The sequence below is a fragment of the Pelodiscus sinensis genome, chromosome 6, assembly GCF_052426305.1.
Source record: "Pelodiscus sinensis isolate ZL-2025 chromosome 6, ASM5242630v1, whole genome shotgun sequence".
Taxonomy (NCBI): domain Eukaryota; kingdom Metazoa; phylum Chordata; order Testudines; family Trionychidae; genus Pelodiscus; species Pelodiscus sinensis.
The window spans coordinates 75,545,295-75,559,513 of NC_143057.1; the positions used below are offsets into that span (position 1 = coordinate 75,545,295).

The following is a 14,219-nucleotide window of genomic DNA, read 5'->3' on the forward strand; positions in this document are numbered from 1 at the left end:
CTTTCTCTCTCCTGAAAGGACTTGAGAAGAGTTTTTGGTAGGGGAGAAGGCAAAGGGAACAGTGGACACTATTTATGAGAGGAGGAGGCACAGCTCAAAATGTCCAATAGCTTCCTTTTCTCACCTGTAATAAACAGGCTTGGCCGCTCAATACCTTCCATCTTCACTTCTGCAATTCTGATTTCCCAGAAGAGTCCCAGGATCCTCCCCCCCCCCCCGCCCACACACACACACACACACACACACACACACACACACACACACACATTCCAGACCCAAAAAAGGCTATAGAGAAGCTGTAGAAGGAGCAAAAGAGCAGTGGGATCCCAGGGGCAATGCACAATTCCTGGCTGGATAGATCTGGACTAGGTCGAAGCTGGAGACTCCAGCTCAGTGTTTTTTGAACTTTTTAAGACCGAGGAACACCAAACACATTTTTTTTTAAGGAAGAACACTAAGGATTTTTTGTTGAGGGAAAAAAAGGGGGGGGGGAAGGAGGCAGGGAAAAGTTGACCAAAAAATCACCTGCCCCTTTAAGGGTAGCCATTTTTTAATTCTGTTGTTCTGGGCGGCACACCAGCGTGCGCAGAACACAATTAAGAAACGCTGCTCCAGACCAACCAGCATCCTTTTACAATAGGCATCAACTTTGCAGTTTCAGCTCTTGGGCCCAGGCGGCCTGCCCGCTTTAGGGGTCAAATCACCGCACCCCGACTAGTATCTCTCGCAAGCCCCCAGGTTCGTGGGGCCAATCTCATGCCTTTGGACCGCTTCCAGCTGCCCCGCCCCAGCGCTTGGCAAGGGGAACCCAGGCCCCCGGGCTGCGCGAGGAGTAAGACGCTCAGCGCCGTGCCTGGACGTGAGACGCGCTGGAAAGAGGGGAACTGCCCGCACCCTTCCACCCCAGGGCACAATCAACGGCCAGTCTTCTGCGCGTGCGCGGTTAAGCCCACCGGGCAGGCCCTTTAAGAGTGCTTGGGGCGGGGCCAGGGGCGTTTCCGGGGGCGGGGCTGCTCTGCAGACGTGGCGACCACTGTAGGCCCAGCCGCGCGGAAGGAGCCGATGAGTGGCGGCTGCCCGGCGCCATTGCCATGAAGAGCGCCTGGGGGCGCGACAGGTGAGTGTTGTTCTCCGTGGGCCGCGCTCTACTTCACTTCTCCCCCGCTCTGGAGCTGCAACCGCCGAGAGGGTCCAGGTACCGGCCCGGGCCGCGGCAGAGTCTCCGCGCCCCCCCCCCCCCCATACCCTAGCCGCGTAGCGCCCGGCTGCCGGCGGGGCGCGGTGAAAGGTTTGCCCGAGCGGCAGGTGTTTGTTGTCTTTAGAGGCTTCCCCAGAGAATGGCCGGGCGGAGCCAGCCCCCAGCCGGCGTCCTGCCCGCCGCCAGCAGCAGCCGCGCCTACCCCTTTGGGAACGGGGTCCAGGCGGACGGGGAGGCGCAGGAGGAGGACGGGGAGGTGTCCGAGCTGCGCCCCAGGGGGCGAGAGAAGGTCCGGCGAAGCACCTCGAGGGACCGGCTGGATGATATTGTGCTGCTAACAAAGGACATCCAGGAAGGCGAGACTTTGAACGCGATTGCGCTGCAGTACAGCTGCTCGGTGAGTCTCGTGTGCTAACCGAGCGGCCCCCAAAAACCTCGTTTTGCCCTCCCCGCCCCCAGCTGCCCCGGCGCAGTGGAATATGCTGCTTCTTGCGGAAACCACAGAACGCGAATGTTACCTGGCTCGGTTAAGCCCTCAGAAATCAGGCAATGCTCAAGTTAAGGCTGACAAGCTGGGTGAGATGCTATAGTATCGTTTTTGTTTCAACTTCTGTGGGTGAAAGGGGCACATAACTCTTCAGGTTTGCGAAAGGAACTCTGTGGTGGGGCTTTTCACACAATCTAACCGTGCTTTCGTGTGTGTGTGTGTGTGTGTGTGTGTGTGTGTGAATTAACACACATTCAAATAGTCTGTGGCTGAGCAATTTAGTCAGATACAACTTTTCCCTTAGCCCACAATACAAACAACACACTTGAAAGTCTGCAGGGCTTGACAATAAGTTATAATGTGTGGCACTACAAAGGTATTAAAATAATTACTAAAATGTGTATTAGAAAGTTCAAGTCAAAGAAATGCCAAATGGGGTGGCTAATAAAACTAAGAATAAAGAAATGCTACCAAATATTAGTATCTGTGGATGGGGAAACAAATGTTTCATGTCTTGAGAAGGTGAGAGTGTATCTGCAGTCTGTACTAGGGATGTAATAGTGTAGTTGATTAGCGATTAACAATGAGCAAAAGCTTACAGGTTAATGCTATAGACTACACACATCATTTTCCTCTTTTCACTCTTCCCCCCACTCCTCCCCCACGTAAATATTTTAAAAGGCTAGCTGGCAGCCTGGCTCATGCCAGGTTTGGGACTCTACCCCCTCTGTGGCTGTGCATTCAGAGCCAGGTGGGCAGGCAACCCAGCTAAGCTCAGTTCCAGTCTGGGATCTCAGTCGCTCTTCTCCTTCTCTTCTCTCTCTCTCCCCCCCCCCCCCCCCAAGCAGGACAGTGGCTGCTGCTACCCCATACTGCTCCCTCTGTATCTACACATGTAAATAACATCACTGGGAGGTATTTGGCCAGACAACATTAAACTCCCATTCTGTGTACTGTGGGAGGGCTGAGAGAATGTACTTATGTTAGCATTAGGTTCTCCTAATTTTGTTCCATCGCCAGTTTTGAAATACTGATTTGCATGAGATTCACACTCCCTCTCCCCATCAGAGTGTTGAACTTCTTGGCCACTCTTGTAGTATAGAGCCAAGGGCTTCTGCAAACTTCTTGTCTCAGCTAAGGGGAGTTTTCAGTACACTTCTCTTTTAGTACTCACCTGCTCGCTATGATCTGTCCACCACCGCTGGATTGGGGCCTCCCCTGCTACTCATGTTGTAGCAGGAGGGGGGGCTTCCACCAGCCCTACCTGCAGCCAGATGAGGACTGGAGCGCAAGGACTGTCCCAGGATTGGAGCCAGGGACAGGATACTGGCTAGATGGGGGCTGGGCCCGGATTGGGCAGGGTTTGTGGCTAGAGGGGAGGAAGTAGGAAGGGGCTGGGGGCAGGGTGTGCCCCCAGAGGGGAGGGGGCATGGTGTCCAGCTGGAGGAGAAGGGGGCAGGAGTGGGCTGGGGGTGCGTGAGGCACTGGAGGCTAAGGGTTCGGTATGAGGAGATGGGGAGGGCACTTACTACTTTTTGTGCTGCACGCGGCTTCCAGGCACCAGAGGCTTTCCCTGCTGCTCCAATGAGGAAACCGCCACTGCCTGCCTCAGATCACTCTGTCTCCCCAGCCTGTGCAGAGTCAAAAGGGGAAGCAGGGACCATAGCTTGGGGTTCCCCTGGTCCCTTCTTGGGGTAGCTTGGGATCCCCTCTGGCTTCTGGCTCCTCTGCAGGAGGGTAGGGGCTGTGGCAGCTGTCTCCAGCTCCACTTCTACTCCCTGGTTCTGGGGCCCCAACACAAATTGCCTCCGCCTGCGTTGGGCTGGGCGCTTGGGCTGCCACCTACTGTGCCCACTTCCTGTGTGGGGGAGGGGAGGAGAAGAGAGCACCTCAAGGCTCTGTGCTAGATCTGTCATGCAGGGAAGCGCATGCTGCTCCCCTCCACACAGCAGTGTGCACACTTCCCCGCAAAATGGATCCAGCGCATCAATGACGTCACTGTTGCTTGCAGGAAAATATTTTTTATATATAGAGGGAGAAACTAGCTGTACTAGTGTGGTAACCTTCTTGACTAGAGCAGTCAAACTTGCATACAATCACTGAGCCACATTTGCTTATATGGTTTTCAAAAGCTCATAACTTGTTTACTAAACAGTTTTCTAAGGAATGCTCAGAGGTGTTCTTGTATGGCTTTTTTCATGGAAAAAATGTAAACTTTTAATCCTTTAGCTATTTTGACTGTAGTTGCAAAAAATTGCAAGAACTTGGGTGAAAAAAACCGTATTTACTTGTTCTCATATGTTTTGCTTCTATTCTTTGTTTGGGATTGGTGGGGCGGTAAGACAGCCTGCCTGCAGAATCAAAGCTTGACTAAACTTCATCTTGTAAAATGAAAAGCTTAAACAAGTTAAGTAATTGAATACTTGATTTAACTGAAATTATTTTTAATTGCTCCCTTTTCTAACCATTATTTCCCCACTCATTCATAAGCCTGCTTTTTGTAGCTGTTGGAAATAAAACCTGTGCTGGAATTATTTTTACAAGACTTAGTAAGTGGAGCTCTTAAATTTGTAGCAAACTCTTCTGTTTCTGAGAGGAGGGATAGGAAGATTGAATGCCTTGAGTTATATTTGTTGCTGCATGTGGTAAAGCAGAGGTAGAGACAGAAGAACTAGACTAGATGAAAGAGGGTGATCTTTAAAAGTAAGAACTTTAATGGAAGCTGTACAAAAATCAAATCACACTTTACAGTAATAGTATCTATACTGGCAAAACACTTATAGGCTAATGGTCATAATTTCCTAAAAGGGAGGGAGGAGTATTATCTCTTTTGTGTAGAGGTGAGATGCAGATTAAGTGACTTTTCCCCTTGAATTCAGAGGAGTCAGTGATTATTTGCATTGGAATATAATTCCTGCCATCCACTTTGTACTTCAGTTTGTCTGTTTCGAAAAAAAAAAATTGTTTATATTTGGGACTCTATTCCCTATCTCCTATCAAATTATTTTTTACTCGGTTCCATTTATAATATGAAATTATTTTTTTTAAAGGGGTGCATACTATTGCTCAGGGAGGGAAGAACTCTTCACATTTTAATGTTTAAACTACATTGCTTTGTTTAAATTTTTTTTCAGGTTGCAGACATCAAAAGGGTTAACAATCTCATCACTGACCAGGATTTTTTTGCGCTGAGATGTATCAAAATTCCAGTGAAAAAGTTTAGCGTCTTAACTGAAACACATTGCTCTCCAAAAGGCAAACAAGTTTCGAGACCTTCATCTTCCACTCAGTATTCCCCAGAATTCCAAGAAACGTCACCAGCTTCTGATTCATTTTCCTGTAATGAGACAGTTGGCAACTTCTTGAAAGAGGTGGATCGAGATATAGAACAGATAGTTAAGTGTAATGATACAAAAAGGGAGAATCTTAATGAAGTTGTCTCTGCCTTATCTGCACAACAGATATGCTTTGAACCTGATGCTAAAACCAAAAAGCGGAAAGATCCCTATTATGGAGCAGACTGGGGTATAGGATGGTGGTCAGCAGTAGTGATAATGTTAGTGATTGGTATTGTAACTCCAGTTTTTTATCTCCTATATTATGAGGTTTTAATGAAAGTGGACGTTAGTCACCATTCTACAATGGAATCTACCCACTCACTCACCCCAGTCACACCACCATCACAACCAAAACAAATTGAAAATGGAATAAATCCAGCAAACATTATGAACATTGAGAGTGAGGAGGGACATCAGCATTATAATGGAAAGCCTCAGAATACTGTTGTTCATAAGCATATAACATAACTTTCAGATGAAGAAAAACAGTGTATAATGCAAAATGCATCTGGAATGCAGAGAATAGATTTTACTGATGTATACATTCCTTCTTCATGGACAGTATTAAAGTACAAGGATGCTTTGCTTCCTTTATTTAAATTGTTGTTGGAACATGCCATATTTACATTGGAGATAATTCTGTGGGTCATTTAAACTTTCAAGCAGGTTTAATGTGAGATGATGATCATAGTATACAGGTGTATGGAAACATGTTTTTGAAAGGCTTTACAGACCCTTCTATTGAAATATAAACTGGTTTGTTTAACGATTGCTGTTAAGCTGCAGGTCTGACAAATATGAGAAATTGAGTACCTGAAAGCATCTGTTTCAGCATGTTACATTTTAAAAATATTTTCATGCTTTGTTTATAATATTGAATTGTAAATGCTAGAGGGGCTATCTTAATGACTATCAACAGAAGAAATCGACTTCCCACTTCATAATGAACAACACTGAGAGTACGTCTAAACTACATTCTTTTAGATAGATATGTAAATTAGACATATCGAAATCGTAAATGAAGTGGGGATTTGAATTTCCCACACTTCATTTACATAGTGGTGGCTGCAGCTTTTTCCCCGAAAGCTGCTTTTTTGGGACCACCCCTCCACCCCCACCCCCCGTAGTCAAGATGGAGATCTTTTGACAGTCATTACACCATCAATTTAAATTTTCTTTTTGAGTACAAGCAAACTTCCTTTCCTAAAAGTAAGGCCTACTGTTCAGGCCCAGTTTCATTTTCTGTCTACAGTCCAGTCAAATAGACTTATAAATACTGCAGAGGATCCCTGGAGGTCACTTTAAGTGGGCTATGCTCTGACACTTAAACACAATCCAGTTGTTGAGACAGAAGTCCTTGTCCTAAGCAATAATTAGCTGCTTACATTTGCATAACTAGAAATTGACTAAATAACATGCCTTTTTCTGTTCAACTACTTGTATAAAAAACAATTCAAGGGGTCTGGCACTTACTTCCATGGTTCTCTTCTCCTCCCCCCTTGTTTTTTGTTTTGCATTAAGGAAATATAACTGGTGTTTTCAGGTGTCTGAAGGCACATGTAGGTGGGTGTTAGCTGCATCCAGTTTCTCCAATTCATTCCTACAACACTTCAAAGGGAAACCCTGTGGCATCTAAAATTTTCAGCTAGAGAAATAGGTCTTAACCTTACTAAATTTTCTTTAAATTGGAAAGGGGAGGTAGTTGTATATTCCTATATATGAATGTTTTAAAATCTGATTTAAGATACTGCTTATAATTTACACTAAATCCCATCCTTTTTGCCCTTTTAAGCAAGGTTCTCACTGCTATCCTCCATATGAGGATATGAGTAAGCTCTCTTGCTACCACAGCCTGTGGAAAAATACTCCATTATATTTAAACAGAATTTTTACCAAGTGTATAGTACAGAGGTGGGCAAGCGACAGCTAGTGGGCTGGATCCAGCCCACCAAGCAGCTGGATTTGGTCTGTGACGGCCTCTCCAACACCCTTACTGCAGAGGGGGGAGCAGCTGCTTTAAACAGCAGGTGCTAAGTGCTATGCAGTCTAGGCAGAGAGGAGAAAGCTTTGTGTGCTGTCCCCATCCCCTACCAAAATCCTCCAGCTTCCATTAGCCAGTTTCTAGTCAATAGGAGCTGAGAAACTTGGCTGAAGGCAAGGACAGCGAATGAAGTCTCCTTCCCTGTGCTGGAGCAGAGCTGCTGGCTGGGAGCTGCTTAGATGAATGTCTCCCAGCCAGGGGTGGCCCATGGCTATAGACAGACTCAGCCGCTGCATAGGGCGCTGCCGCCTGGGGCGCCTAATGATGATGTCACGGGCGCTTGGGGTGCCCGCCGATGACGTCAGTCTATTGATGGCCCTGCAGGAAGGGGCACTGATCGCATGTTCCACCTGGGGCACCAGCTGCTGCAGCAGGCCTCAAGCTGCTACTGCTCCCAGCTAGAGCCTGTCTGATACCCCTCACCTTTTCTCCCCTGAACTTTTTGCCCAGGCTACCACCCAAATCCTCTCCCCACCTCCTCCAGGTCAGTTCCATCACAGATCCCACACTTCCTCCTGCACCCCAGTCCTCTGTCCCAAGCTCCCTTTTACACCCCACTCGCTGTCCCAGACCCCATATCCCCTCCACAGAAAGTGCAGCCCTTGACCACTTACTACCACTTAGTCTTGAGTGGCCCCCCATTAAAAATTGCCCACCCTTGGTATAGTATAAACAAAGTGATTCTGAGAAATAGAAACATTTGTAAGATGCAATATTTGTGGACTTTCTCGGTTTTTAAATTCTAATGAAATATAGATTAAGTAGGGCAAACAACTTGTTAAATGAGGTAAACATGGTTCACTGGCTATATTTATTTAAAAGTTGTAAAACTTGACAACTACAAAAGTTGCATTTTAAAGTGATCTAAAATTTGATGGCAGGTGGAAGTATACTTTGGTCCTGTGGATTTTTATTTTGGGGCTATTCTGAAATATTTGTATAAAGTTGGCAGCTCTCAGAAGAAGATGGTCATGCACAATTTGAGAGAGAACTAAATTAGTTATACAAATAGGAGTTATTTAACATTTGTTTTAGAAATTTACAGAAATACAAGCCACTGTGCTTCAATGGCCAAAACATTAAGCAGCTAGTTTCGAAATAGTTGAGGTTGCTTTCGTCTAAGAATTCAACATTGCTTTGAAGGTACTTTAGGTAAAAATCATATCCATGTAAGATCAGGAACTCTTTCAGCATAGAATAACCTAAATATATTTAGAGCACAGAACTGTAATCTTACTGCTTGCCTTAATTACATCTTGTCCCCTATGCCACTAGTAGTTTTAGAACTACAAAACGTTAACTCTGTCAGAGATTGGTCCTTTTATGACAATAAGAAGCCCAAGATAACTTCATCTTGTTCAGCTCAATAAATTAGCTTGTTTGAGATTTTTCAGAAGATCCTAAAAATAACTAGTATGCAATATCTGACTCGTACACAGATGAGAAAACAAAATATTAAATTAATAGTTCAGTAATAGTTTGTCAGATCTGGTCAACTCTTGATTTGGAATCAGAAAAGGTTCTCTATTGTTAAACTACGGGTAAAGAGACAATGCTACTTGTGTTGTGTTGCATTATATATTGAGCCTATGTTCAGCTATATCTTACATTTAAGTCACATTTGGGGAGGGTTTAAGTCTGAGAAGACTTGTGACTTATTGTCAATGAATTCTTCCTAAGATAATGTGTACTACAGCAAAGGCATATCTTAGTCACCTCTGAAGAAATATTTTAAAAATATTGTTTTTGAACAATGGCTTATATAACAGCATTTTTAAGAGCAGAAGGTTAATTTTACCAGAGTTTGACAGTTTCCATGAATATGGGAGTCCTGTTAATACAGTTTTCAGCTTGCTTCTCTTTGAGCAGTCTCAATCTATTGCAGTCTCTTTTCCAATCTACTATAGAACACACACTGCATTATCTTATCAGCTATTTAACTGTGGTGTAAATAACTAGATTATTGCAACGAGCACAAATTTACATTTGATAGTTAGAGGTGAAGTGGTAAAGCCAGATTCCTGTCAAAATTGTTTTAACAGTGATGTTAGAATTGTAAAGCAATTTATTACATGGTGCATTCAAGAGAAGAATCATGCTTTAGATTTAAATACAAAACTGTGTTTGCTCAGGAAGTCAATTTTTAATCTAAGTGCATATTGTACTGTTAGCATATGTAAATACTTTATTTAAATTGCTATATTTTGGAGTACACTACCACAAATGGTCTTTGTATAACAAAGTATTTTATACAGGATCAAAATGTAATTAGTGAAACAATGCAGTACTGAGGATGTAAGCCTCTTATTAAACCTTTGCTCCTTTTACTTCATATTTTTGGGAACTCTGAGTATTCTAATAAAAGTGTCTGCTGTAAAAAAAAAAAAAAAACAAAAAAAACTCACACACACACAAAGCAGGTATTTTCATTGATCAACAGGACCCCCTGAAAAATACAACCATATTGCTTTCAGTAAACTACATTGCTGCATCTAGACTGGCAAGTTTTTCCGCAAAAGCAGCTGCTTTTGCGGAAAAACTTGCCAGCTGTCTACACTGGCCGCTTGATTTTGCGCAAAAGCACTGATGTTTTACTGTCCGAAATCAGTGCTTCTTACGCAAATGCTTTGATGATCCCAATCAGGCAAAAGCCCTTTTCCGGAAATGCTTTTGCACAAAAGGGTCAGTGTAGACAGCTGAAAACTGTTTTGCGCAAAAAAGCCTCGAGGGCGAAAATGGCGATCGGGGCTTTCTTGCGCAAAACCACGTCTAGATTGGCATGGATGCTTTTCCGCAAAAAGTGCTTTTCCGTTAAAAGCACTTGCAGAAAATCATGCCAGTCTAGCAGTAGCCCATAAGTCTTGGTGACTTGAACTTGCCTAAGCAGAGTGGATGTAGGGGAGGGATCTTCCTGTAACATTACATCTCATCGTTTTCCACATTCTGAACACACACATTTATATAAATGCAATTTCAAGTACTCTCTCCAATGTATCTTTATGTTCAACACTGGTCTGATTCTTGGTTACTGGCAGTCTGGAACTGGTAGTTCTGGCCCTCAATTACCTTCCTACTAGACTGCTCCTGCTAGCTAAAAATTTAAGCACAAGATAAGTTACTCTAAGTTGGGGGCTGTTATATTCTAGAACAGTGGTACGCAACCAGCAGGTCGGGACTGTCTGCTGGGGCGGTAGCAGCAACTTGATCCGGGCCAGCAGGTATTTTCTTTTCCCGGTCAGTGCCTGTACATGGGGCAGGGGTGGGGAGAGTGGCAGGAGCGGAGTGGCAATTAAAAGGGCCATGCTTTTTTTTTTCCGGACCCCTTTTATTGGGTGCAGAGGTCCCGAATGCAAAAAGATTGCAGGCCCCTGTCCTAGATGTTATGCTACAGCTCAAACAGAAGCTATTGGCTTGGTCTAGTAATTACTGGATTAGGTTCCATGGACTACGAAGAAGAGCACACTAAATCATAATGGTCCATTCGGGTCTTAACTATCTGTGGAGATGGGCTTACCTGCAGAAAGGATTATCTAGACATGGGAGGGTTGAAGTTTGAAACGCCAGAAAAGCTAGCTGAAGAAGCTCAGCTGCTGCCTCAGGAGGGAGCTATTCCCTATTCTTTCTCTTGGCCAATTACGCATAGTGGGTTTTTTTTTGTTTTTGTTTGGAAAGTCATTTCTGAACATGTTAAATCTTACTGACTCATGCTGGACTATGAAATAAAGTGGTTTCCTGGGATTTGTCTTTCCTGTTTATTCTCTCTTCTGATTGCACTCTGTCACTATTTCCTCATACTGTAATCTTTGACTGTTTGATACAAATCTGCATTAACTTCTGCACATTTTACTTAAAAGTAATTGCTAACATGATTATTCTATAGCAGTCTAACTTAATAGAATCATATGACTGCAAGGACCCTTAAGAGCTCATCTAGTTAAGTCCCCTGCAGTCATGGCAGAACTAAATATTATTTAAGCCACCCCTGCCAGTCTCATCCTACTGGCTCTTAAAAATCTCCAATGAAGATGATTTCACAACCTCCCTGGGTAATATATTCCAGTGCTTATCCACTAGTTTTTTCTGATTTCCAACCTAAACGACCCTTACTGCAATTTAAGCCCATTGTTTCTTCTCCTAGCCTCAGAGGTTAAGGAGAACAAAGAAGGAGAAAATGTGTAGCAACCAGGCCCACCACCAGCAATTCTGGGTCCCAGGGCAGAAATCAGTGCTGCTTCCTCTTCTCTCCCTGGGGCCACAGGTCTCCTGCCTTCACCTGAAGAAGGCTCAGATGTCCCCCATCCTACCAGCTGAGCTTGAGACCACATTAGCCTTGTCTCTCTCCCTCCCTCCTCTCCCCCTCCACTCGGATGTGCCCATGAGCAGCCACACCACACCATACCTTCCTTGCCTGAACCCAACCTATCTACTCTGGGGAAAGCCACAGCAGTATCTCTTGATTCAAATATTTTTTTATATGCCTCTTGGGTTCCTGGACTCAGTACCCCTTTCCCAGAACCTGCATGGGACATATCAAAAGTGGCTTTGAATCAAGAGATAGTGTTGTGGTTTTCCCCAGAGCAGGCAGCAACTGCGACCCCCCAGGGCCTATTAAATCACTCAGGCCCCTGGGCAATTGTCCCCTTGATTCTCCCCTCCCCCATATTTTTTCAAAAATATTTTTCCTCTGTCTTCTCCAGACTAAACCACTCCATCCCCCCACTCCCCCAATCTTCTCTCATAGGTCTTGTTTTCTAGACTTTTATTTTGTTGTTGCTACTGCTCTTCCCTGGACTGTCTCCAGTTTGTTCACATCTTTCCTGAAGTGTGGTCCCCAAAACTTGGTGCAATAGAGCTGAGCCTTAATCACCATGGAATAGAGTAGAAGAATTACTTCTTGGTTGTGTCTAGAGTGGCAAGCTTTTCCGCAAAAGCAGCTGCTTTTGCGGAAAAACTTGCCGGCTGTCTACACTCGTTGCTTGAATTTCCACAAGAACACTGATGATCTCATGTAAGAAATCAGTGCTTCTTGCGGAAATACTATGCTGCTCCCGTTCGGGCAAAAGTCCCTAAGTCTCTACGTCTCTAATTTCTTATTAGAAGCTTTGCGCAAAAGGGCCAGTGTAGACAGCTCAGATTTGCTCAAAAAAGCCCCGATGGCAAAAATGGTGATCGGGGCTCTTTTGCGCAAAAGCACGTCTAGATTGGTACGGACACTTTTCCGCAAGAAGTGCTTTTGCGGAAAAGCGTCCATGCCAATCTAGACGCTCATTTCCGCAAATGCTTTTAACAGAAAACTTTTCCGTTAAAAGCATTTGCGGAAAATCATGCCAGTCTAGACGTAGCCCTGGTGTTGTGCTAATACATGCCAGAACTATTTGGTTAAAAAAAAGTATTACATTGTTTACTCATAGTTAGCTTGTGATCCATTATCTTAAGATCCCTTTCTGCAGTACTACTTCCTAGGCAGTTTTTTCCCATTTTGTGTGCACACAACTTAGTTGTTACAAAGAGGAAGGAACAATTTGTTCCTAAGTGGAGTACTTTGCATTTGTCCTTATTGAATTTCATCCTATTTCAGACCAGTTCTCCAGATCATTCTGAATTACAATCCTATTCTCCAAAGCACTTGCAACCCCTCCCAGCTTAGAATCCTCCATAGTCTTAATAAGTGTACTCATGCCATTATTTAAATCATTGATGAAAGTATTGAACAGAACTGATCCCTACAGGACCTCACTCAATATACCTTTCCAGCTCAACTGTGAACCACTAATAATTACTCTGAGAACATTTTCCAACCAATTACGCACTCACTTTACAGCAGCTCCATCTAGTTGTATTTTTTGTGTTTATTATATTAGCTACAGCTACCAGCTAAACTTGTGGAGTATTCCAAACATGGTGTTTTTAATTATAGTAGAGCTTCTCTCTCCCTGAGTTGCAGCAGGAGCCCACATGCAAGGACAAGCAGAGAAAACACTGGAAAGAAATTACCATAAGCATGCAGAGGAATCTAGTGTGCATAAATGCAGTGTGTGTGCAGACCATACTATAAAAAAATTAAAACTCCACAAACTTTAGACTTCAACTCCGCATTATTATTTATAAGAAAATAAACTTCAACATAAAGTCCTAATTAATGACGAGTAAATTTTTGTTGCATTAAGCAAACTATTTTATATTACAGAAATATGTCATTATACATTGTTTTGCTATATCTTCATACGTAGCAATTTAACATTTAAAAATAAATGTATATATTAATTTGATTGAGGTGTGCCTTGCATTGTATTTACTTTTCTCATTCTTTGGAATTGCTTCACATTTTGTTTATCAGAACAGTTTAATTAACACAGGAAAAAAATACAGTCATGTCCCAAGTTACACAACCATTCGGCTAGGTAAATACTTGTGTGTGTATTTTCTCTCTCTCTTTCAGAATCCAGTTAGCACTGAAATAAAGTATTGTTTGGTAAATGTGTGCACCAACCATCAAACAACAAACTTTATATAGATAATTTTTTTAAAAAAACTTAACATTTCCTTGAATGAGAACACATTTTAATTGACCAGCTAGTGGAATTACTGAAACAAAGAAGAAAGGACCAATATGATCAACTAGCACAGGTTTCAGTTTGAACAGGGACAACAAAAAGCATAGGTCAGAGAGCCTTTTCCAGTGTAAAAGTGATATTTTCCAGATAAATAATTCTAAAGGAAAAAGTTTGTTTTCCCCTTTAATTCCTATATATTAAATTTTAAATTAAAATGTAAAATCTAAAGCTCCCAACAATCTTTAAATCAGCTAAAATAGTTTGTTAATTTTGTTTTAGTTTTATCTTCACCATTTCAGTCAGGGTTGTGAGTCTAGCTGTGAGTACTTCAGAGGAAAAACAGCAGTATAAAGGAAACAAAAACAAGAAGAGTAAGCTTTAAGTTTCCTTGCAGATTGACAGAAAAGCAATCTAAGTTCATTCTATAAAACCACGTTTTTCTTTTTATGAAGATAGCTCCTGCGGCTACTTCAAAAAGGCATCAAAGGCCATAAACAAACAGACTGATCGTTTCAGTTTATGCTGAGATTTTAGGATTCAGTGCTTTCTATTCATTTGGAGTGAATTTAAACAAAACATTAAAAAAATTAGACTTATTTTA

General features: G+C 43.1%; 1 protein-coding gene across 1 annotated transcript; it reads left to right on the forward strand.

The window, feature by feature from the left end:
* Nucleotides 1-587: 587 nt before the first annotated feature.
* On the forward strand, nt 588-9,396 carry LYSMD3 (LysM domain containing 3). Its single transcript, XM_075932161.2, has 3 exons — nt 588-1,117; nt 1,323-1,595; nt 4,820-9,396. The coding sequence occupies exons 2-3, from the start codon at nt 1,338-1,340 to the stop codon at nt 5,489-5,491; spliced, it is 930 nt and encodes a 309-aa protein (XP_075788276.1). The 5' UTR covers nt 588-1,117; nt 1,323-1,337; the 3' UTR covers nt 5,492-9,396.
* The last annotated feature ends 4,823 nt before the right edge of the window (nt 9,397-14,219 follow it).